Here is a 24,457-nt window from a genome sequence, read left to right as displayed (position 1 = left end):
AGGCCAGCCTGGTGAAGTCCTCAATAGTGATTTTTATTAAATTAGTTGCTTTATAAAACATTGCAGATGTTGTAATTGTTAACATAACAATTTGCCCAACTGGAGGAACTGCTGCAGTTTGCAAAGCAAGTTTGGTTTTTAATGAAAGAAAAGGGCAGAGTCACGAAAGACCCACCACACCCCAGGAGAGCCCCAAGGAAGTCTCGTGGCTTGGTTTTTGTTTTACACTGAAATCCATTAATTAACTGTTAAAGAACACCCACCCCAACAGCTGCATTAGTAGAAATTTAGGTGACTGGAACTAAAGTTCATCCTGGAGACACAAGTGGGTGTGCCTGGCTCTGCCCCAGGCTGTGGAGCAGGGCTGGCCCAGGGGACAGGCTCCCAGGTGCAGTATCCCACACGGAGTTAGCAGTGCCCTTCCCCCAGTGCTGAGAACCTCAAGCTCTGCCTCAAAGCGACGGGGACTCTGCCTGCACACCCTGCCCTTGCTGCCAGCGGCCCCTGGACAGGGGCAGGGGCAGGGGAGGCCACGCCACGGAGCTGTGCTGGCTGTAATCCTTCACCCCTTCCAATTCCTTCCCAATCTACTGGCTGTTGCTACCAAATTAAATAGCAGCAGTGCCCATTCTCAGAATTTTGGGTTTTTAACTGCAATTTTCAGAGCTTTTCCCTTCTACCCCGGCCCGGGGCTTCCTCCCGGGCTGGGCACGTCCAACCCCCAGCACACAGATACTGCAATTCTGATTGTAGCATTTGGCAGAATTTAAAGGAAGAAAAGTTGTGCTACATGTTTAAGGGATTATGGGCAACAGAGAGACAACAGAGAGGAGATAAATGTCACATGAAGTCTTCAAAGTCTTGTACGTACTCGCCGTCGTAGCCCCCGTAGTCGGCCAGGTCGTCTTTCATGGTCGCCTTCAGCCCCCCGCCAGGAACAACCCCTTTTTTCTTCTTTCTGGCTTTATTCTGCAGGAGGGAGGGGAGGGTGTTTATCTGCGCACTGCCCCAGTCAGTGACCCCCTGGCTATGAGCACTCAGTGTCCCAGTGCTGATGTTTCCACCCCACCCGCTCTCTGCGTGGAAATCCATCACTGTTTTGCCTGGAATCTTGAGATTCAACCAACTCCTGCTCACCTCACACAGCAAAGAGGATTTAACAGTACAGCAGCATCCAAGGGGCTCATTTCCCCTCCTACTCCCCCAGACCCAGCAGTTAAGTCAGAGTTACCCTGTCAGCACTGCCCAGGGGAGCCCCCACAGTGACCCCCGAGGAATCATCTTACCTTCTCCTGTTTTTGTTTTTCACTGCATAGTACTGTCAGAGTGTTTGTGATCTTTTTCAAATCATCCACTTCCACTGCATTGGGGGGGGAGGGGAAAGGATAAAAGGAAAAGATTCCTCATCAGTGTTGTTCTTACAAAGCAGTTAAATGTTAAATAACATCATCAACAGTCTCAAAACTAGAACCAAGCATTAGCATAGCTCTGGGCAAGATCTTCATTTAAATCACCAAATCAGACTGAAAGGTTCTGGGCCTTACAATCCTAACCAGGATTCCAGTTGGTGCCTTGGAAGCCTGAGTGTTGTAGAAAGTAAAACTTACAAATTAAGTTACTGAACACAAAGAGTCCTAATGAGGCATCTGAAGAGGAAGATATGGAAACAGTAAAACAGAGTAAAATGTATCAAAAGGAGCAGTGGATTAACAATAAATTATTGCCACTAAATGGTGAGAGAGGTTGGCAGTCCCCCTCCTCAGGGGCTCTGGAATCTGTCTGAGATGGAAGGTGCCAGCTGCCAGCCAGGATGGCTGGATTTACCCTGGCTGGGATCGAGTTACCTCTCCCTGAAGGACAACTGGGGACAGGACAGGACAGATCCCTGTGAGTTCTCCCAGTTCAGCCACCAGGGCAGTGGGAAAAGGGGTTTGAAGTGGTTTCTCTCTGCATAGTTACACACTGAATTCCAGAACAATTAATCTGCAGTCCCAGAATTATACAATTTTAGAATAGTGTTTCCCCCCAAATGAGGGAAACTCAAAGTTATCTGCCTTAGAGAATAATTTAATTTTTTTTTAAAAAAGGCTTCGAGGAAAACATGCAGGATTTAGATAAGTATAAAAATTCACACTTTTTAAATGACAGTCTCTCACTGATGTGCAGAGAGAGCAGCTCCTGTACGAGAGAATCCTAAGCGGAGTTTGTGGGAATGGAATCAGGTCAGTGCTTCATTTAGTGCAAACTCCACAGAGCCATCATCCCCACTGAACATTCCCTATCACAGCATGTTTTCCACTCCAGCTCCACCCCAATGTGGCAGCAGGGCTGTGGGGTGTCTGAACTTACAGGAGATACAGACGTCCCGAACTAACGCTTCCAAAAACCCGGCGTAATGTAAGGACTTCTCGTACTGCGTGATTTTCTCCTTTAGGAGTTTGCCAAATTCCGTGAAGTCGTCTTTTGTAGAGGGATTCATGGCATCTATTCCACAAGTGTTATTTACACCTGCATGGAAAGACAGAGGTTACAGAGAGCACGAGCTGGGACCCTAAAAGGTGACCCCCGAGCTGGCCTGGCTGCTCCCGCCCCTCTGAGCTCTGCTCCTCACAAAGCCAACCCCGACTCCTCGGCCTTACAGGAGGGTATTTTGCTGCAAAACTCCATAATTTCATTAGAATCCTGAATGAGCTGGGTTGGAAGCGACATTAAAGATCATCCAGTCCCACCCCCTGCCATGGGCAGGGACACCTTCCACCAGCCCAGGCTGCTCCAACCTGGCCTTGGACGCTTCCAGGGATCCAGGAGCAGCCACAGCTTCTCTGGGCAACCTGTGCCAGGGCCTGCCCACCCTCCCAGGGGAGAATCATTCCCAGTATCCCATTAACTCTGCCCTCTGGCAGTGGGAAGCCATTCCCCCTTGTCCAAAGTCTGTCTCTAACCCTCCTTCAAGCTCAGGGGTTTGATTCAGCTGTTCCTGTTCTCTGGACAACCTGCACTGCACGAGGCCCCTCTCCCCTCCCATAAACCATTCCTGTCTCAAGCTCCTGAGTGCAAAACTCAGGCTGGTTCTTTGCAGGTGTATTCAGTGCACCCCTCAAGCTCTGACAACTCACAGCACCACTGCCCCTGAGCAATGAGCTGAATCACTCACTGTAACCAAGGGAGGACGCTTCCCTCTTTGAGGAATGCTGCTGTGCATCAGCATCTCTGCCAGTTCTTTGTTCTCAGTGCCACAAGAAGAGAGCCAAGCCCTGCTCAGGCCTTTGCAGGGTCCCACAGGTTGACTGATCTGACACTCACCAAATGTTTCCTTTGCTAACTCAAGGTCCGACTCCTCTTGTAGCTTCTTTAGCCGTAGTTTGTCTGCCAACTGTTCTTCTGGTGTGAGCTCCTTCTGCTCCTCTGGTGCCTCTAACTGGGGGGAGATGCACACAGGGGAAAATGGCACATTTGGGATGTGGGGGTTCCTGCAGGGCCACTGAACTGCTCCCTTCTGCCTCGGGTCAGCCTGGGCATGGACAGAGCTGGAAACCACCCCTGGGCAGAGCAGTGCCCCGTGCCAGGAAATGGTCACCACACTGTGAGCTCCCACACCTGCCTGTGCCATCACTGGTGCCCCCAGAGGAGCTGGGGGAACGCTGCTCCCATCACTGGTTCAATCCCACAGGAACTAAAGCCCTGGATGGGATCGCCTACAACACCTACGGTCGGTCTGTCAGACGAGTCAAGACCCTTCTTGCAGGTCTTGTTCAACCTCCAAAACGACCCATCAAACCTGCCCTCTGAAATTCATAAAACCCAGGAGAAATCTGGAATTACCCTTTTTTTAAGCTCCTCTTGCTTTTTCTTCTGTAGCTTTTCTTTTTCTTTGATTTTTTCTGCTATTTTCTTTTTTTCTGAAACTTTCGGTTCTGTAAGACATGAACAATGAATGCAGCCCTCAAGAGTTCAGAGGATGAGTTTTTTTCCTCCCACAATCACAAACACTCAAAGCCACCCAGCTCAGCTACTGGGAGCTGAACACAGAGGGAAAGACACCCTTTTGTTAAATCCAGCCCCAGCCCCAGCCAGGTTTGCATCCTCACACCCCCCCACAAAATCAGTGTCCATTCTGATGCTGACACACAGCCAGGTGTTACCTTTAAGACTTACCTTGTTTTACCTCTGTCTCCTTTACCTCCTCCTCTTCCTCCTCATCATCCCAGTTATCCTGCAAAACAATAAAGATTCCTTTAGAGACACTCTGAGCCTCTTTAAATGCCCACAGACGCATTAATCTCACGTGTCAGAGTGAGGGAGCTGTGAGAGCTGCAGCACAACAGCTTTTGGGGGCTGTCCACACTGTTTTGGACAAGTTTGTACCATGAAAAAGGCAGTTTTTGGTCAAACCATCAGTTCAGGTCAATAGCTACGACAACCAGGTCACAAGCCTTTCCATGACAAAACATTCCTGATATCCCACCTAAACCTTCCCATGCCGATGTTCTGACCAAGAACAGCTCCTTTTTACAAGCACAGGAGCCACCAGAGGACTCTTCCCACACACAGATCATTCCCTGTTCCCACCCCCAACAGCCACGTGAGGGGCCAAGCAAAGCAGGCAGGGATTTCCTGGGAGGCTCCCCCAGAGGTGTTGGTGCAGAGCCCCACGTCCCACTGGGATGTGCTGATCCAAGCAAGGAGACACCGAGTCCATCCACCAGCTCATCCCGGTTAATTGGCACTTCCAGGGAACTCGGCTTCCCTGCCACATTCCAAGGAGCTGACTTGAGTCTGGAGCAGCATTATTTTAGCTTCCATTAATTAAGAGCTTGTTACACCCTCATAGCTCCACTCAGCACTGCAGGAGCTGCCTCTGCCCCTGCCCCATCCTCCATGGCCAGGGCTGGGAATCAGGTACAACCTCCAGGGGAAGGGCCTGGTCAGGAGGGATGGAGGGAGAACACTCCATGTCACTGGGATGCCTGGGAGACCTCCCAGAGGGCACGTGGGCAGGGGCTCCACGTGATGAGGCGTGCTCTGACCCCTGGCAGAGCCCTCCTGCCAGCCCTGCTGGCCTAGGAACTGCAGGGAATTCCATGGCCTGCCAGCTGTGCCTGGATTATAAACCCCAGGGAATTCCATGGCCTGCCAGCTGTGCCTGGATTATAAACCCCAGGGAATTCCATGGCCTGCCAGCTGTGCCTGGATTATAAACCCCAGGGAAATCCATGGCCTGCCAGCTGTGCCTGGATTATAACTGCAGGGAATTCCATGGCCTGCCAGCTGTGCCTGGATTATAACCCCAGGGAATTCCATGGCCTGCCAGCTGTGCCTGGATTATAAACCCCAGGGAATTCCATGGCCTGCCAGCTGTGCCTGGATTATAAACCCCAGGGAGCTCTCCTGCAGGAAGAGCAAACTGCCTCAGTGCTGTGTCTTTGCACTGCTGCAGTAATTCCAAGAGAACACCTTTATTCCAAGTACTTCAACACCGTTCCTGCATTCCAACTACACCAGGGCCCCCGAAACAACCTCCAAGGAGACAGGCCTGGGAAGTGACAGGTCCAGGGCACGTGGGTGGGACAGGCCCTGCTCAGCTCTGGCTCTGCCAGAGCACTGAGTCAATACATCAAAATTCCCTGGCAGGGGCCCAACTGCTGGGACCGTGTGTGCTGGGGAGCACTGAGGAGTTCTGTTACCAAAGGTGCTAATTTTAAACCTTTCCCAGCTAGCAGTTACTGCAAGTTCACTCCTAAAGAATCTTCCAAAATAAACCACAGATCTGGAGACACAAAGCACATTCCAAAGCGTGAAATCCCTTCGGACAACTCCTGGTCAGAAAACACCCTGTGCTGCTGGTTTAGGCCACGTCATTTCCCTCACAGGGGAATTTCCCCACAGGGGGCCCTTGCACTGAGGAATCCAGAGCCTGACACCACCCCCAGCTCAGCTCTGGGGACTCTGGGGTTTGGGCAGGAAGAGCAAATCAAAGGAAAACAAACCAAAACAAACCACCTGCCTTTGCTGGATCCTCCCTAGATGGAGCTCCAGTTCTAAATCCATAATCCCCTGGAAATAGTTAAGTAGTTGCATTCTTATTACATGTGAGATATAAAATGCAAGATGTAAAATGGCTTCCCACTGCCAGAGGACAGGGAGAGATGGGATATTGGGAATAACCCTTCCCTGGGAGGGTGGGCAGGCCCTGGCACAGGTTGGACAGAGAAGCTGTGGCTGCCCCTGGATCCCTGGAAGTGTCCAAGGCCAGGTTGGAGCAACCTGGGCTGGTGGAAGGTGTCCCTGCCCATGGCAGGGGGTGGGACTGGACGAGCTTTAAGGTCCCTTCCACCCAAATCAGCCTGGGATTCAGGGATTCCATGTGAGGAACCTTTGCTCTTTTGTTAAACAGACACAGAACCCCCAGGTGTGCTCAGCAGAACCAGCCCAGCTCTCCTGGACGCACTGCATCCCAGCAGGAAAGCTTTCCAGGGAAGGAAATGTGGCAGAGAGGAGTCTGAGCTGCACCTGTACAACCCCCAGGTGTACAGATCCCACACACACCTGTGTCACTCCCACCCCGCTCTGTTCCCAGGCCTGGAGCTGCTGTCCCCACCCCTGGCCTTGTCCTGCTGCTCCCGGTGTCACCTGGGACACCCCGGGCCGTGGCAGCCACTGAATTTGAGGAGGGAAGTGGACAAATGTAACTCACAGGAATTTGGTAACTTTTGGTTTTCTGGAAGAGAAGATGAACTTTTTGCAGTGTTTGTGGACAGAACCCCTCCCTGGGCCCCGAGAACAACTGCTGGTGTTTTCCACAGATGCTGGTAACAGTGTCCAGGCCACCAAACCCAGGCCTCACCCAGCACCAGCAACACTCCAGGGCAGGAACTGCAGGAACCTTCCCCCCTGTTACAGTGACCCAGGGCCTGTTACAATGTCCAAGGGCTGCAATGGAAACAAAGAGGTTCTTTTTGATTGACTAAATATTACTCGTGGAATCCTGGAATGGTTTGGGTTGGAAGGGACCTCAAAGCCCATCCAGTCCCATCCCCTGCCATGGGCAGGGACACCTTCCAGTAGACCAGGCTGCTCCAAGCCCCGTCCAACCTGGCCTTGAAATCCATCTGGCACATTCCCTGTGTGTTCCCTGCACCCCTCTGCATTCTCCACAGGGACAGGGAGCAAAGGAGGTTTCTGTGGCACCCCCACCCTGCCGAGGGGCAGCTGGGACCGAGCAGGATCAAACAGCCCCTGGGGAAGCCCTGCCTTCAGGAGCACCGGGAATGGTCATCCACGCGTTTCAACCCCCGTCCCAAACCGACATCACCCTGAAACAGAGCAAAAACCCTTTTCACGGGCTGTGAAGAAGCGAGAACAGGTGACAAAGACGTGCTGGGGCAGCCCAGAAGTGTCTGGTCAGCAGAGAAGCGCCAGCACAGCACTGCCGTCACCAAAGCCGGCCCTGCCGCCTCACCCCGGGACAGCCACGGCCCGGGACGGGCACGAAGGGCCGGGAAGGTGCCCAGGGCCCGGGAAGCAGCAGGTGGATCCCGCAGGGAGCAGGAGCTGCCACTTCAGGCTTCCCGAGCCTCTGTCCGTCCTCTCCTCCCCTGCACGCCCCGGCAGCGGGGGCTGCGGGACACGGGGCAGGCCCGGCCCGGGCTCGCCCGGCCTTGGACCCGTCGCCGTGGCCGGCCCGGGGTCGGAGCCGCCCGGGCGGAGCCCTCGCGGCCTGTGGGGGCCCCGCCGCGTCCCGGGGGCGCTCGCAGCGCCCCTGCCCCGGCCCCGCCGCCCGGCAGAGCCGCCCGCCCCGCGGGGCCCGGCAGGGCCCGCCCGCCGCACCTTCACATCGTCCTCCTCATCCTCGCCGGCCCAGCGGTCCCCGGCCACCCCCGGCACCAGCCGCTTCGCCACCGGCTCCACCACCTCGAAGCTGTCGGCGTCTGTGGGGAGAGCAGCGGGTGAGGGGCGGGGGTCCCCCCGCACCCCCGGCCCCCCCGGCCCCGGCCCCGCCGCACCCACCCCACGAGTCCGCCGCCTCCGCCGCCATCTTGCCCGGCCGCGGGGAGCGCGCGCGGCACCACGGGACGGCGGCGGCGCGGACACGCCCCCCGGACACGCCCCCCCCGACACGCCCCCAGAGGGGCGGGGCCACGACAGCCATGGCGGGAACGGGGAGGGGACAGGATGGGATGGGATGGGATAGGGATGGGATGGGATGGGATGGGATAGGGATGGGATAGGGATGGAGATGGGATGGGATAGGATAGGGATGGAGATGGGATGGGATAGGATAGGGATGGAGATGGGATCGGGACCGGGACCGGGATCCCGACCCTGCCCGCCCTGCCGCTCCCCGGGCCCGCAGGCACGGGGCTCTCCGGGGGAAGCTCCTTTTCCTCCCTCCCGCCCCGGCGCTATCGCGGAGCTGCAGCCGCGGGAGACGCCCCGGCCCCTCGGCCCCGATAGCCGGGCTGGGAGCGGCACCCGGCGCTGCCCCTCGCTGGATCTGTGCCCCGAACACGGGCATGGACTGTGCCACGGCCACTGCGCTCGCCCCGTGCTCTGCTCCGCTCCGGAACGCCCTGGCACGGTTTGTCCACCTCTTGGGGGTGTGCTTTTCCTCCTTCCCCCTCTGTCACATAACACCGAATAGAGAAAAGCTGGGAACATTCCCTTCATCCCGTTCATTTCACTGCCAGCTCCCATATTTTGTCTGAAGTTAATAAATGTATGTCTTTCACGTAACAATTGAATGGTCTCTGACACTATGATAGACATGAGCTAGTGAAAACAGGACTTCCAAACTTATCATCCTTTCCTCCTTGGCCCCCGTTCACCAGGCCATATAAATAACGGAGACGTAACTATGGATCCAACAATGTCCCAGGTTATATCCTCACCAAGTCCACCAGCCTCCAGAGGAAAGTTAAGGCAATATGGGTATTTAGTCAGCAGAATCCCAGTATTTGTGCTCCTGCTCGGCTTTCCTTCCCTTTGGCTCTGTTCCAGACCGCAGGCCCAGTCCCTGGGCTGGTGGGACTTGTGCCCACTCTTCCTCTTCATCCACTCCTTGCTGGTCCCTCTTCCCAGCAGGCTCGGTGCTCTCCAGCTGCAGCAATCCAGCCATCCCTGAGTGCCCTGGGCTCCAGCGCTGGACAGAGCAGAGTTTGGGGAGGGGGATGTGCTGTGGAAGAGCTTCTGCAGCTCACTGAGCTCACTGCTCACCCCTGAGCTTTGACACCAGTTTAAGGGCTTTGCCCAGAGTTGATCTGTCTCCTCCTGCCGCCCTTGGGAGATTTCTGATCCGCTCCTGAGACATCCAGGCCTCCTGACACGTTCAAAAGTAATGAAAAATGGCAGCTGGGGTGAATCCAAGGTGGAAGGCGACACCAGCACCAAAGTGAGGGCTGTTCCGGCTACAGAGCAACGCCAGGGAAAACAAAGGGTTGAACAGGGATTGCCAAAACTGGTTTTGTGCTGCCAGAACCAAGATGCTCCAACCTAGAACAGAATCCACGGAGACATGGAAAATGGACACAGGGTCACCAGAATCCAGCAAGAGACCACACAAGAAAACATTCAGCACTTTGAAAACAGGTTGTTGTACTTCCCAATAACACATGAAATAATAAATGATCCAGCTGCAGATGCACTGCTTGAGTTCAAGACATTCAAGGCTCAGTAACACCCGTGGCTGAGCCTGCCCTGGTCACAGGAGTGATTCTGGGGACACAACCTGGCCCAGCCCCTCTGCCAAGGAACAGGGAACTCACCCTCGAGACAAACAAGAGAAATAAAACCTGTGCATTAAAACTCTGCTTCTTTTCAGAAGGGTTTGACATCTCTAGGAAGGGACATTTTGCAGGAGGCAGAACCCTTCTGCAGAGTTCGGTGACAAACAGCAGACTGGCAGCACAGGAACAGGAACACTGGGTTGTTTCCTGAGCAGTGTCTGTCCCCTGTGCAGCCACGCAGAGCTAAATCCCCCGCTGACAGTCGGGCTTCCCTCACGGATCTGCTCGGCACAACAGACACAGCTCCAGAGTGCAACGTGGCTTGGTCTCCTCAGCTCCAGCAGCTCCTCTGGAACGGGGGGAGCACTGAGAGGACCTGGAGACAAGGACATTATCTCATCAGCTGCACACCCTTTACAGCCAGAGAAAGGCCAGAACCAAACAAAACCGGGCTCGCTCTGGCAGGTCAGGGCATTGACAGCAGTTCTGTGACGTGAGAGACTCGGAGGAACCCCCATTACACAAAGCCTTGTCCTTAAACTAATGAAACCCCTCCAGTTCAGACTGACCTTCCAAAGAACAACTCACAACGAGCCGGCAGACCAAGGAGCAGCTCCTGCACCCTTCCAAAATCCAGCAATCCTTCCAGAGCCATGGGCACAGCCCCCAGGGAGGGGCTGCCCAGGGCGACACGGCTGCGCGAAGCAGATGTAAAGGTAATGTTCTGTACATTTTATTTCAATAAAGACATAAGACAAACAGCGTAAAGATGCCCAGATGCCCTAAAGATAAATACATTTAAAAGATTCTCATTAAAATGAATCTGTAGTATTTCTTTCCTGCAAGCAAAATACCTTTCTTTAAATACAAAAAAAATCAGTATTCTGAATTGCAAATGTTTTCACTTTTTTTTTGCAGAAAATCTGCCATGATGATTTTGTTTTTAATGAATAAGGATTTTCCACAAAACAGGCTTGCTCTACATGCTAAGTTTAACAGTTCAGTGACACCATGTGCTAGCTACATACACAACAGATAATATAGTAAGAAAACACTCAACCTGATGAAAAGTTAAAATCTTCATTAATACACTGGAAAAAGTTGACATAACTCATGCCTTTTAAAATCAAAAATACAAAAATTAAATGTTTTGCTAAAAAGATTTTCCTTATTTTAAGGACTCATTTGAAAATGAAGCTGCATGTAATTTGTACAATAAAATTGTACAAGTAAACAGGTAATATACATAAAAAATTAATTGACATACTTCTCAATTATCAGCTGTCCACCTTTAATTTCCAATACTGTACTTTCTTATCAAGCATACAAAATAGCAAACTTCTCTTTAGAAAAAGTGCCGTTCTGTGACATCTTTTACACAAAACCAGTCCGAGCCTGTGGCGTGGTAATGCAGTCGAGAGGCAAAACTCCCCACCTCGTACAAATTCCACCTTCCACAAAAAGCCTCCGGAAAAGCAGATTTCCCACCGTTACAAAAATATCACCTCCGGGGCGCTGCATTAGGAGCCACGGCTGGGGCCTATTCCCTCGGGAAACCAGTGGGATGGCAGGCGGAGCCCTGCCAGGGACCCGCTCCCCCGGGAGAGGCTGATTGGAACCAGGAGTGTCACAGGGGTTGCCCAGCCCAGGCCCCACTCCCCGGAATGCTGAGCAGGCAGTCCTGGAGCGCACGAGGCAGCAGGAGGGGGATCCCAGCAAACCTGCCAGCCGAGCACGCTCCTTCCCCCCGCCGGGTCCATGCACAGCACAGGGTGAGGTATTCCTTGTCCATCCGCGGGGCCGCTGCCAGCTCTGCTCTGTCCGGAGGACGTGCCATCACAATGGTTTAGAATAGTCGGAATATTAGTAATTCTTATCTTCTTATCTAGCCAGTCTCTTGATTTTTTGAAAAGGTTTCGACTACAGTAGAATATTACAGAAAGAAAATATAAATGCAGGGGGTTTTGTTTTGTTTTTTTGTTTTTTTTTTTCTTCTTTCTAAATGAAACTTACGTGGGCTAAAACTAGAGAATATTTTTAAACAAATATACAGGATGCAGGCAGACGAAGCAGGGAAACGGCCAGCCAACTGTTTAATAAAAAACTAACAAAATTTGGCTATTTCCAGAAAAACTATGAAGCGCCTCAACTAAAAGGAATGCATAATGAAATCCTAATCTAATACAGGTCAAAAATGTAAAAAGGTTATAAACCTTAACAGGAAAAATAAAACAACTTTTACTGGCCATTCCTGTTGAAATGAGAATCTTAAAAGTAACAGAAAAGTGGCTACAAACCCACTTAGAGCACCGAACAGAGAGAAAATCCGAGTCCATTTTCAATCTCTGTTGTATCATAAAATCCTGTGTTTCTAACAGGTCAAACTGCTGGTGGCAGAAACAGAATTTTCTTTATAAACTGCAGATGTCCTGTACATAAAAAATTTCCTTGGAGTTGCACTAGTTCTAAAGCCTTTTCTGTTCTAGCCTCCCTACTGCGGGTACTGGATTGTAGTGATGGCGGCAACCTCAGGTGTAGAAAGTCTCTTTCTGTAACCCTTGATCAGTGTTGGGCACCAAAGATAAGAAAAGCAAGACGGGGTACAAAAATGCAAAATTTCAACAGTAATGGCAATGTTTTGTATTAGTCCAACAGGGTCCTGCATTTCCTCCCCTCGGCAGCGAGAGCAAAGGCTTTAATCGGGGGGTAGCAAGTCATGCAAGCGAAATCTGTCTCTGATGTGAGGTCGGACGTCTTCGTTCTGGGGGGAGAAGTGCAGGTTTAGGGCAATGAGCACAGCCAGAAATCACATTTTCACAGGGTTCATGGTCTAACACCCCTATTTTGACACAACAAAATATAAGCAATTAATTATGTCATTCGAGAGGTTTACAGAAATAACTACGTAAGATCCACAACAATCTGAGGTAATTTATTTGTTTCAAGAACAAAGGCACACAGCGCTCCCAGCAACGGGCACTGTGCCATGGAAACATCCCCAGATCCCAGAATTCCTTATAACTGATGTCCCAGCCCCACAGCCCTTGGTTTCCAGCACAGTCAGCAATGCCAGCAGCTCCCCCTTTGCTGTGTGAACACATCCCTGTGCCCACTCCAAAATCCTGCCCACAGCAGCCCGGTCACACAGGGACACACCGGGCCTGCATCAGCCTAAATCTCAGTGACTCAAAACCCCTTAAAATATGTGAAAATACTTCAAAGAGCTCACTGACGTTTTTGGCAAGAGCCACAGAAAGGAAACACTTACCAGCTCTACGAGTTTCTCCAGAAATGGAATCAATTTTAGGAGTTCGTTGTCATTTTTATCCATGAACCAGCTTTCTATAGGAATTCCATTGGAAAGCTAAAGTTAAAAAAGGAAAAAAAAATCATCAAGGCGTGATTTATACTTAATTTATTTACAAATATGACCTGTGAAATAGCATTTGGAGGAAAAACACTTCCAAGTCAGACTTCACTGATGTGTATTTTTCCCACAGTTTGGTTTGCAAACTTCAAAACAAACATAAGCCCCAGACTTCAGTGAGAAGAGAAATCCAAGTGTAGGGTTTCCCTGGCCCCAAGCCTCAGTAAGAAGTGAACTCCAGCTGCAGGGCTCCACTGTGCTGCCTCGGGAAGCTCTGAGGGGTTTGCTGCCCACAGCCCCTCACCTGGTAAGCAAAGGCTTGCGGTGAATTGTCGATGATGATGGTTTTGGAGAGGTCTCTGCCCAGGATGTTTAAGTCCTTGATGTAATTCCCTTGAACACACACACAATGCTCACGGAAAAGTCGATGCCTGTCATTAAAGGAAGACACTGATTGATGAGGCCAATGACAACATCCCCCCTGCGTCAGGAGCAGGTGACTCTGCCAAGCCTTACCCAACCTTTTCTCTTCCAACCTCCTTGCCCCTTTTAAAGAATTGTGCCCTTTAGAGCTTTTTACTGGTAAAATGCCCAGTTCAGCTGATTTTGCACTAACCAGTTCTGGGTTAGTGTGTGTTTGAACAGCTCTTCCTTTCTGATCCCCCTCACAGACTGACAAAGGGACCCAAACACCCCAGTGATGTGCCAGGCCCCAGGTGCTGCACAGGAGCCAATTTATTGGGGGTTATTATCCCTTGACTCTGTCCCAGTTCCCACAGAACGAGGCCTCCCTGTGCCATCGACTGCCAGAGCACAAAGTATCACAAGAAATGTTTCCTTTCCTATTACACCTCAGCCGGCAATTAACCTATTTCATTTACTGTAGCTTGAAAAAAAGCCTCGAGGCCAAAACATCCCATCAATTCCTTCCTTTCCAATTAATCTGGGCCGTGTAATTTATGACAGAAGAAATGGATAGATTGACTAGAAGGAGTCAGATTAAAAAACCAGCAGGAATAAAACAACTCTCATTTCATGGCATATCACCAGAATTACAAATTGTAAACTAGGCAGGTTTGGGGTTGCCCAGCCCTAGGTCAGTGCAGTCCCTTGCAGGCTGCCTGTATTTTTAACTGGAGTTTTCAGCAGCTGTACATAGTGTGCTCAGTTCCACACTGGAGCTGAGCTCCCAACGTTGCCATGGAGGGAAGGAGCTGCTGCCTCGGCATTTATATATAGAGGGTGAGTCACAGAGGGGGCCTGGCAGGGGCTGGGGCACAGCCGGGGCACGGGGACCACAGCCCCGTGGGCAGCACGGGGACACCTCCCCCAGTCCCAGACCCTGCTGGCTCTGTGTCTGCCTGCCTGCCCCTGTCCCTGCCCCAGCACAGGTATAACCCCAGCCCTGGGCTGGCATCAGGGGGTAACACCTCAGATGCACAGCCAGGCTCACGTTCTGGAGCTGCCAGTGCCTCCTGCCCCCGTCCCACCCGGCTGACACAGCCAGCTCAGGTATTCAAAGACTGAAAGCATTCCCAAGTCTAGTGGCAAGGAGGTTACCATGCCCAGACTGCGATTCTGTGGTGGATGTCACATAAAACAAGCAACAATATAACCGTTCCTGGATAAAACTGGTGACATCTTAACTTTGTGCCCTTCAAAAGCGAGTTGGGACGTGCCCAGGCCAGTGAGTGACAGCAGTGGATAAAACCACTGTCTTTCCTGTGTGTGTGTGTGAGGAAAATCTAGTTTCCCTCAGAACAGACAGTAACACGATGCAGAGAAGGGCTGTGCAGGTGTTGGGTGCAGTCACACAGCTCTGACCACCACCAGGCAGGTGTTTGCTTCCCTGACCTGGGGCACTCCGGGAGGGGGAATCCCTGAGCAGAAACCTCTTTGGTTTCAACTTCCCCAGGTACAGTCCCCCTTCCAGGGGAGCATAACAGAATCTCACCCCTTGGAATCTCCTTCTGCCTGAAGGAACTGCAAAAGCCAACCAGTTCCCAACAAAGGTCAGTACTGAGAAATGATAAACCAAACCAGCTCGAACACAGAACCAACAGACAAATGATTTTGTGATTGAATAGGAACAAACAGCATGCTGATTCTAAAAGTTATACAAGTCATAATTTATAGTTAATAAATCGATTTTTGAATAGTTTAAAGGTAATCTGACAGTCAGTTTATTTCCTTTATTTGCAGTGTGTATTCCAAGCACATTTCTGATCCCCAAGAGGACATTTGCCGTGAGGGAGCCTAACAGAGGATGAGCAGGTACAGCTCGTGGTCCCTCAGGGTGTGTTCACAGTGTTCTGTTTTTACCTGACCAGTTGCTTTTTGGGGTCCAGGATGTTCAACAACTTGTCTGCATACACCTTCTTAGAAGCAGTAAACAGAATGATCTAGGGATTGAAGGGGAAGAAGTCATTACTTGAGACGCAAGTGTGTGGATATCATTTAAAAATGAAATTCAAAAGCATTGTCTCTTTGTTTTACCTCATAAATCTGAGACATACGTTCCAGGAACTCTCGGAAGAACGGCCTTAGCCGGACATAGACCTGGAGTAGAGATGGGCTTTAGTCAACACTCAGACTGCTTCAGCCCTCCCCCACCCACACTGTGCCACCTGCTACAGAGGAGGCCAAAATGAGCATTAGAAACAAACAGCAAATATTAACTTCTACTGTAACCTAATTACCCAAATATTCCATTGGCCCACAGCCTGAGCAGCTGTAAGTGAAGGTGTGAGATGGTAATGTCAATCATCAATCCAGGGCCCTGGAGCACCTGGTGGAGGTGAGAGCTCCAGGCTCCGCTATGTCCCTGGGGCAAACACTCAGGTAATATTTGGTGTGTGTTGGACAGACCTGGCTGTGACCTGAGCCCACAGTGACAACACAAAGGGGTAAAAACAGCAGCCCCAGGCTCTGCTCACGGTTATTTCTGGTTCAGAGATTGCCCACACAGAACTACAGCTTTGAGGAAAGGTACTGAAATATTCAGGAAGAGAAGGCAGGATCCTGAACTGCCTCATTTTAGGGTGATTTCAGCTTTATCAGTTCTTTTAACAGTCAGGTAGGAATGGGCTTAAATTTCCCTTCCCATCACAGTAAATGCCCACAAGGAGTTGTAGGGCATGAACTGAATTATATCCCATTTCTATGTGGACACAACCAAGTGAACAGAGGGCAAGAAAAGGGGAACAGTTTAAGTGAATACAAAATTTCTTGCCCAGTGTGCCCCTTTATCACCAGACAGGTGTAAGTTTATCACCAGGCAGCTGCTTCTCTCTCTTTGCACAAGAGGAGAACAAATACAGACCCCAAGGATTCCCACCTTTAATATAAATATAAAAAGGGTTGTGTTTTTCTTTTTACCTGGTAAATGACATCTTGGAAAAGAACTGGAAAAGTGAGTGCAGCATCTTCTAATTCGTTTAGACTACAGTGCACTAATGTTTCATCCTATTAAAAAACAAGTAAAAGAAAGAAAAGAGTGTGAAATGATAAAAACTGTAATGTTTTTAAAAAAGGATGTAAGTATTTGACAAATAAAACAAGCATTCTAATCTTGCCACCATTAATTAATTCTTTTTTAACTACTTTAACTAGTATTTTTAACTAAAAATACAAAAATTTATGTAACATTCAACAGTCTTTTTGTTTAAAGCAAACACGACTGATTTCCACAAGCAAAATAAGGGAAATGCTCCATCCCCCAGCTCTGGTTTGTGATTATAAAGATATTTACCAAGTCTAGAACTAATGAGAACTCTGGTGTGCTTCTGGTTTTGAGTGGGAGAGCTGGCTTCCTGTTCAGCTGTTCTTCTGTTAGTGGGGGCACATGTTTGATGAAATAATATCTGAAAAGAACACAGACTTTGCTGTAAAAATGTACACTATTGAACTGCAGTGTTTTAGGTCAAGTAAATATTTGAAATATTTAGGGCTGCACAAGAAATAAGTGTTTTAAATTGAAATAAACCCCATGACAATATGCAATTATTTTTTTAAGTTAAGAGCTTTTGGAGCTCATTATCGTAATATTAAAATGGTGCAATTAATATAATAATAAATATAAATAAAAGTACCATAATCCCATACCCAAAATGGTCAATTGGCTATTTTCAGTACAAACACTGGCACTTACGGATCAAAGACTTCCCAGTCCTCTTCATAGGTGGCCTCTGCGTGAGCTGATGAGTAGCCACTGTCTGGAGATACTGGTGCTAAAATTCAACGAAAATGACCAAAACAAAAAAAAAATAAAACAAAAAACCACAAGAGCTGGTCTTATTAGCGCAGTTCTTCAAAGCCACAATGTGCACTTGAGACACGAGGGAAGAAGCAACAGTGAAGTACTCTGTCCCCAGCCCCACCTCCCGCCCCAGGGGCTGCTCAGGGGTCACATTTACCTCCCTGGCAGGAGCCTTCAAGAACTATTCACCTCCCAAAGCTCTGAGGGGCTGGGGAGGGTTCAGGGAGCTGTTAAAGGTTTGATGCTGCCCATCCACAGAGAAACTGTATTTTATGGCTACAACTTTTGTCAAAAAAAAAGAAGATGTACGGTGAGTCTTTTGAAGGAAATACGGAGACTTTTCCAGGATTTGTGGGTAAGGTCTGTGTGGTTCTCATTGACCACGTGGTTCTAATATAAGATATCAAAACGTAGCCAATTTCTCTTGGAGATCAGCAAGCCCAGAGTGTGCACGTGCAGTGGGGGGTACTCAATGTCCATAACAACACTTTTCCTCTGGAGTCTTTGTCTCCACGTGAGGAAGTGCTACGAGAGCCTCACCAGGGACAGACAAGTCTTGCCCAACCTGTGCCTGTGGTGCAGGAGCCAGGTGAGTGTATTAACCCCAGAACTCAGCTCTAGCAGTGTTTGAGAGCCCCAGGCAGGGTTTGGGGCAGGGTTTGGGGCAGGGTTTGGGGCAGGGCCGTACCCGTGAGCGGGGGCAGGTCGCGGTCGCCCGGCTCCTCCGCGTCCCCCAGCCCGTGGGGGACGGCCCTGACCGGCACGGGCTGGCCCGGGAACGCCGCGCCGTTGGTGGATGTCGCCGTGCTCGTCGTGATCTCGTCCACCTGCTCCATGTCCAGCTGCTTCACGATCTCCTCAGCCTCCACAGCCTGGCCCGGAGAGTCCGACCCCGATGTTCCTGGGGGAGATTTCGGGACGCTCGTTACCCCCGCGTTCCCCCCACAGCACCCACAGGCGCCGGCACCCACACGCAGCAAAGCTGCGGGACAACTGGAGGCATCTGCCTCGAGTCACGTCACAAAAATAAGAACCAAAAGGACGGCCATGACAAATGGCTTTAAGATATGTTTGGGACAAGAAACTTAACCCTTTTTTTTTTTCCCCTTCTTGTTTTTTTTTTTACTGAAAGGTGCACAGAGATATTCTAATGCTTATAAACTTATTCCTTTCCTCAGTAATGATCAACCCATCTAAGAACTGCAGAGCCCTTTATCTGGCAGCAGTAACTCTTGGTCTGTAAATCAGAATGCAAAGTGTACTGCTGCTCAGAACAGCAATTTCATAAGAGAGTATCTCACTCTCAGCTTTAACACCCTAAGACTCACCATTTTTATTTGCTGGTGAAAAAAAATTGAAAACGGGAGAAAATATGGTTCCCAGTAACGTTGTCCGTGGGGGGCTGCCAGTGGTGGGGTTATCTTCCAATTTTCCATTTTGCTTTACGTGTTGGTTTGTCATCTCATAACTTCCAGCTTCTGGAAGAGAAACATTACAACCTGTAACACCATGCTGCTGTTTTCAGGTACATCCATGTCAGCACTTGCTCTACAGGGTCCCTCCTGTTCCTGGTTCAGCTCTGTCCACAAGAGCCAGTAATCTACTATCAGCATCAAAACAAAAAGTCAGTTTTCAACACCACTGTAAGCTTAACACTCCAGATTAGGAAACACTCCCTGTTTACATAAATAATAAAAGTTTAAATCCCTTCAATGGACTTGGTGGGAGACAGACTTGGAGCTGCTGTGCCCTTTGCAGAGCACACTGGTGTCAGTGTCAGGGGGAATCCACTAGATGGAAGCAAGAGAAAGTGTCAGTGAACTCCCGAGGCTGAGGCTCCAAACTGCACCACATCCAGGATTTGTTCCTCTCCACATACACACCAATATATGCACAGATACAATTCCAAAGTGAAATAATCTTTAGTTGTTATCACAGATAACAAAGGCAGAATTAAGTAAGTCTTCAATTACAATATCATATGTAACAATGAAGGTTTTCCCAAACTGTGCAGGTATAGCTATGCATATCCCAGAACTCAAACTCCCATCTCATGGCAGTTCTGAGACTGAGATGAAGAAGAATTCTTTCCTTCCCAGCCCCCAGGCCCTGAGATATCTGTCCATATGGAAGTGAGGGAATGGATTTCATGCACATGAGCTGGAAATGTCCCTGTCAGCTGGTCCTGAAGGAGCTGCACGGGGACTCCACACTGCCCTGTTCCTGTATGGAATGTGGGGTGTGCCAGCTGCAGCTCTGAGCCCCCACTAATGGGCAATATTTGAATTAAGAGCTTGTATCCCTGTAACTGTAACACAGGCTGAGGGTGCTCCACGTGCCCTGGGACAGCACAGAGTCACAGCATGGTGTGGGTGGAAGGAGTCTTATGGACCATCCCATTCCACCCCTGCCATGGGCAGGGACACCTTCCACTATCCCAGGCTGCTCCAAGCCCCGTCCAACCTGGCCTGGGACACCTCCAGGGATCCAGGGGCAGCCACAGCTTCTCTGGGCACCCTGTGCCAGGGCCTGCCCACCCTCACAGATTCCTTAGAAAAGAAGTTTAAAGAATGGGATTTTAAAGGTAGAACCACAGATGATGTTCTCAATATCACTGACAACTGTATCATGTCACTACCAGAGATATTCAAGAACAGACAGTTTTCAGAGGGAACAGGGAATCTCCATCCTTAGAGAGATAGAAAACTTGCCTGGACAAGGCTCTGAGTAGCCTGATCTAACTCCAGAGGCAGATCTCACTCCAAACTGGATCATCACTGCTGGGAGGGGAACAGGGGAACTGGTCCAGATGACCTTTAAGAGTCATTAAGCCCTTCTGATCCAAGGTTTCCTACAATTCTGTGACAGAAACCTGTCTGTGTGTTTGACAAGTGCTTTCAGTATTAAGGACACCTGGTTACTTCCACAAAGGTCATGAGCTAGGAGTCATAATTCTCTTTTATTTGCAAGAAAATGGAAGAAGAGCTAAATCAAAAAAATTATTATTGGCTTTTAAGAATCACAATTAAAAAAAAGAAAGTTAAATTAGTTCCAAAATAGCTGCTGCTGATCCAAATTGTTCTTACAGAGATACAGTGAGCATGTCTGAGGAGTGACAGCAGTGTTGCTTGCAGCCCTGGAACTCCTGCTTTGCTGGGATTAGCTCAGCCTTGCCCTCACTGAAGCCAGTGAAACCCTGTAAGTCCCCAGTGCAGGAATTCCCGGCTCAGGTCAGCTGGGAGATCCCTGGATGCCATCCCTGCAGTGCCCAGGTGAGGCTTTACCCACCTCCATTCATCTGACTTTTCCGCCGCACTCGTGAGATCTGTTTGTTGGGCTTCTCTCCCGACTGAGGTGTGGATGTGATCAGGTTGTTGTCTATGTCCCGCTCAATTCGACTCCTTTTCGTGGGGTTTTCTCTTTCTTCCTTGAAGGAGAAAGGAGACAAAAAAGAAACATACTGAGCAGTGCCTTCTTTTTTCCACGGAACAGACCAGATCTGTAAAACAGATCAACTGTCTCAGTTTAATGAAAAGCAAATTGGAAGCAGATGTGACCATTGCTGAAACGTTTCTGGGCTGGTACCTCTCTGTTTCCAGGACAGGTTGTCGTGGTTTAACACGTCATGAAATATTCTATTTCACTATATTTTTCATAATTCAAGAATATACTGCTACTTTAAAACTATCTGAACTTCAGCTTGTTACAAAGTTATCGCTTCAACACTTCAGTTCAAACCCCAGAAAATACTTCTGAATTTATATCAGATTTTTATTTATCATGTAGCTGACCTGGGATACACTGTAAATTAGTTATGGCTTCTCAGCTACTCCTCTTTAAAATCCACAGTTACATAATGTCAGTACCTGAACTGCTGGGGGTGAATGAAGATGGATTTTTTAGACTGGCCTTCATTTAGAGAAAAAATCACGGGTTTTTGAAGCAAGGTTACATTCAGCCTATCAAAGTTTATGTGTGTGTGTATATATATATATATTTGTATGTATATATATAATTCACCCTCAAATGTACATGTGACAGGTGTTCACAGGAGAAGATCAGTAAAGCTCCGATTTCTGCCTAGACCAAGATGAGATTTCGTGGTTTTCCCTGGCAATACCTGGGTTTGATGCTCTAAGCAGGGCAGTGCCCACTGCAGGAATCACACAACTGCAGCAGTTCCCTGACACTTGGGTTTGTGAGGTTTGACCTGTACTGACTGACTGACCCCTAAACAGTTTTGAATAAAAATGCTAAAAACACACTCAGTAAATTTATGCTTACACACTGGCTTGCCTTAGTTGCCAGAACTGGTAATTCCTCCAATCTGGACTCAAGGACTCTTTAAAACAGCAATTAAAAATCTACTGGATTTATTAGCCAACACTTTCACAAAGAAATACCAGGTAATAAATCCCGTGATTTATTGGACTGTTAAATACACCTATGATTGACTCCTGAAGGATTTCCAAGTCTGCTTTTCCTGACACAGCTCTCACAGGCGCCTGTCACCTTCTGAGTTTTTACATTTTGCTTTCACCACGTTCTTTATTCTCAATAGAAACGGGTTTAAAACCAATTCAGCCAAAAGCCAAGCAGGGCCCCACAGCCGGCTCACCTTGGGTGTGCTTCCTTTGATGAACTTTTTGATCGAAGACAAGAGGCCGGTGTCATTTTTCTGTGGCTTCCCCCCGCCCCCAGGTAAGGTCTCCTCCACCTCCGAGTGTTTCCGCTTGGCCCGGAGCGCCCGCTGCGGGTGGATCTGGTTGGACTGCTGAGAAGCTTTCCGCGTTCTCAGCCTCATCTTCATGGGCACCACATGGAAAGCTATAAAAGGAAAAACCAGGAATACTCAGTCATTGAAGAAGCGCACGAGGCTCCGGCTGCTGAACTGAGGAGTTACATAAGGCTGGCAGAGCCGCGCCGAGCTGTGCCATCCCTCGCACGGCCTCACCCACGGCTCGGGGAGCTGCTGGGCTGGAAGCACAACACTGGCACCACCACAGATGGAGCTCACCCGGCCACGGGCACGGCCAGCCAGCACATCCACGAGCCCTGGCACAACCCTCCGACCCGAGTGGCAGGAAGGGAAAATTGACCGTCCAGGCTGGAAAGGACCTCCGAGATCACCGAGCCTGTGACCGAGCACACCTCGTCAGCTGGGACGGTGTCACCTCCTCCTGACAGGACTGATTGAGTGGTGTCTCCAGCCCCAAACGACTGGATGCTGCGACAAGCCCTTTCCACCCCGTGCTCCTCACTACACTTCATTTAAAGTCTCCACATCACATCTGAGATGAGGCATTAATCTAAATTTGTGTCAAGTGTTCACAGAGGGAATCATGAGCCTGTGCACTCAGTGTGGGTGAGGACAGAGAGCTCTGCAAAGGAACCCAAACTGAGCTTCGCTAGAGCCAAGTTTGGGAATAACATCAGACCTCAGGAAGACTGGTGTAAGGGCAATATTTATTAAAGCAGAGTAAAAGGCCATTCCAGGGATTGCATCCAGTGTTCCAGTGGACTGCTGGTATTGTCACTCCTGAGTCTCAAAGTCACTGTCCTTTGGACTGGGGATGTGCTTTCTGCAGCTGCCTGGAGCCCAGAGCTGGGCTGGTTTGAAGGGGACTCCTCACGTGCTTAAATCATTCATATGATGGATCAGGAGTAGAAAAATGAAGTAGCAAGAAATCCATCTGAGGTGTAACGCAGAGAAACACTGGTAAGAAAGTAATTTGCCTTTCCTAGTTGAAGTCACGACAAAAAGCAGGTTTTTAAAGCAAACTGTATGCTTATCATGACAGGAATCAGTGTCTGCCTTTCGGGTTTCCATTTAGTGAGGATCTGACTGCTGCAGAGACAGAATAAATGTAACATTTAACATACAAGTTGCCTCTCTGCAGTCCATTTAGTGTGGATCTGATCGCTGCACAGACAGAATTAACAGTCTGTAACATTCAGCATGCAAGTAATGTCACAACAGGTATGTTGTTTAGGGAAAGGCAACGGTGGCACCGGGATGAGTCACAGACAGACAAATGTTGATCGTGTTTTTCACAACCAGTCCAAAGCCTGTACACAGCTGTGTTTGTTCAGAGATAAATCTCAATCTCACACAAAGGTGCTGCAGCTACACCTGGCCACCACACGGCCTATGGAGTTGGACAGGACCCGTGTCCAAGGATGGAAGGAGGGAAGCTGGGAGTCCCGGAGGCTCCGATCCCAGAGCACTCACCACGGCAGAGCATCGGGCTCAGAGCAACCTCCACATCCTGGAGCAAAGGGGGGCAGAGCGTGTGAGGCCGAGCCCCAGGCAGGTCCTGTGGAACAGGCCAAGGTGCTGTGACCTCTGTGACCCCCCAGTGATGTCACAGAACCACTGAGGGGGGAAAAGCCCTCCAAGGCTATTGAGGCCATGGAATCCAACTGTCCCCCAGCACTGCCAAGGCCACACTAACCCCTGTCCCCAAATGCCACATCCATATGTCCTTAAATCCCTCTGGGGACGGGGACTCCACCCCTGCCCTGGGCAGTTGTGCCAGGGCTGGACAGCCCTTTACAAGAACAAATTTTCCCAATATCCAACCTGAGCCTCCCCTGGCCCAGCTGGAGGCCGTTCCCTCTCCTCCTGTCCCTGTTCCCTGGAGCAGAACCCGACTCCCCCCAGCTCCCCCCTCCTGGCAGGGATTGCAGAGCCAGAAGGTCCCCCCTGAGCCTCCTTTTGTCCAGGCTGAGCCCCCCCAGCTCCCTCAGCTGCTCCAGCCCCTTCCCAGCTCCGTTCCCAGCTCTGGACATGCTCCAGCCCCTCAATGTCTCCTTTGCCATGAGGGCCCAGAACTGCCCCCAGGGCTGCAGATGCCCCAGCAGTGCCAGCACAGGCACAGGGCTGTGCCACACTGGTGTACTGGCCACACTAAACAAATGTGTGTAGAAAGGAATTAGAGAAAACTGTCAAACACTGAAGGAAATTCCAAATTGAGAATGAAAATGTTACGTACAATTTGCTATGGTACAAGTTGCCTGACTTTTCTAGAACAGAAACAAATATTAGGCAGACAATAAAAAAGAACCAATGTAATATTTGTCAGTGGCAAGTACATATTGCTACTGTTC

The 24,457-nt window shown here is 49.8% G+C and overlaps 2 protein-coding genes across 3 annotated transcripts; both read right to left on the bottom strand.

Moving 5' to 3' along the window:
* Positions 1 to 12: 12 nt before the first annotated feature.
* On the bottom strand, positions 13 to 8,044 carry EIF3J (eukaryotic translation initiation factor 3 subunit J). Its single transcript, XM_027902454.1, has 8 exons — positions 8,008 to 8,044; positions 7,828 to 7,928; positions 4,156 to 4,213; positions 3,823 to 3,914; positions 3,304 to 3,418; positions 2,350 to 2,508; positions 1,287 to 1,360; positions 13 to 969 (listed from the first exon to the last, which is right to left on the bottom strand). Exons 1-8 carry the CDS (start codon positions 8,033 to 8,035, stop codon positions 841 to 843), a joined length of 756 nt encoding a protein of 251 aa, XP_027758255.1. The 5' UTR covers positions 8,036 to 8,044; the 3' UTR covers positions 13 to 840.
* A 2,395-nt stretch (positions 8,045 to 10,439) lies between these two features.
* CTDSPL2 (CTD small phosphatase like 2) lies at positions 10,440 to 23,693 on the bottom strand. 2 transcript variants are annotated; one of them, XM_027902451.1, is made up of 14 exons: positions 23,580 to 23,693; positions 21,966 to 22,174; positions 20,636 to 20,774; positions 20,059 to 20,124; positions 18,676 to 18,825; positions 18,036 to 18,248; positions 17,240 to 17,318; positions 16,841 to 16,952; positions 16,468 to 16,554; positions 15,586 to 15,648; positions 15,412 to 15,491; positions 13,394 to 13,520; positions 12,991 to 13,086; positions 10,440 to 12,483 (listed from the first exon to the last, which is right to left on the bottom strand). In XM_027902451.1, the coding sequence occupies exons 1-14, from the start codon at positions 23,590 to 23,592 to the stop codon at positions 12,418 to 12,420; spliced, it is 1,500 nt and encodes a 499-aa protein (XP_027758252.1). In that variant the 5' UTR covers positions 23,593 to 23,693; the 3' UTR covers positions 10,440 to 12,417. The 2 variants fall into 2 exon arrangements, with proteins under 2 accessions (XP_027758252.1, XP_027758253.1); XM_027902452.1 differs by lacking the exon at positions 20,059 to 20,124.
* Between the last annotated feature and the right edge of the window lie 764 nt (positions 23,694 to 24,457).

This window comes from Empidonax traillii, unplaced genomic scaffold (genome assembly GCF_003031625.1).
Source record: "Empidonax traillii isolate 1590-97213 ecotype Southwest subspecies unplaced genomic scaffold, ASM303162v1 scaffold876:size463933, whole genome shotgun sequence".
Lineage (NCBI taxonomy): Eukaryota > Metazoa > Chordata > Aves > Passeriformes > Tyrannidae > Empidonax > Empidonax traillii.
This window is presented reverse-complemented; position numbering and strand designations above follow the sequence as displayed.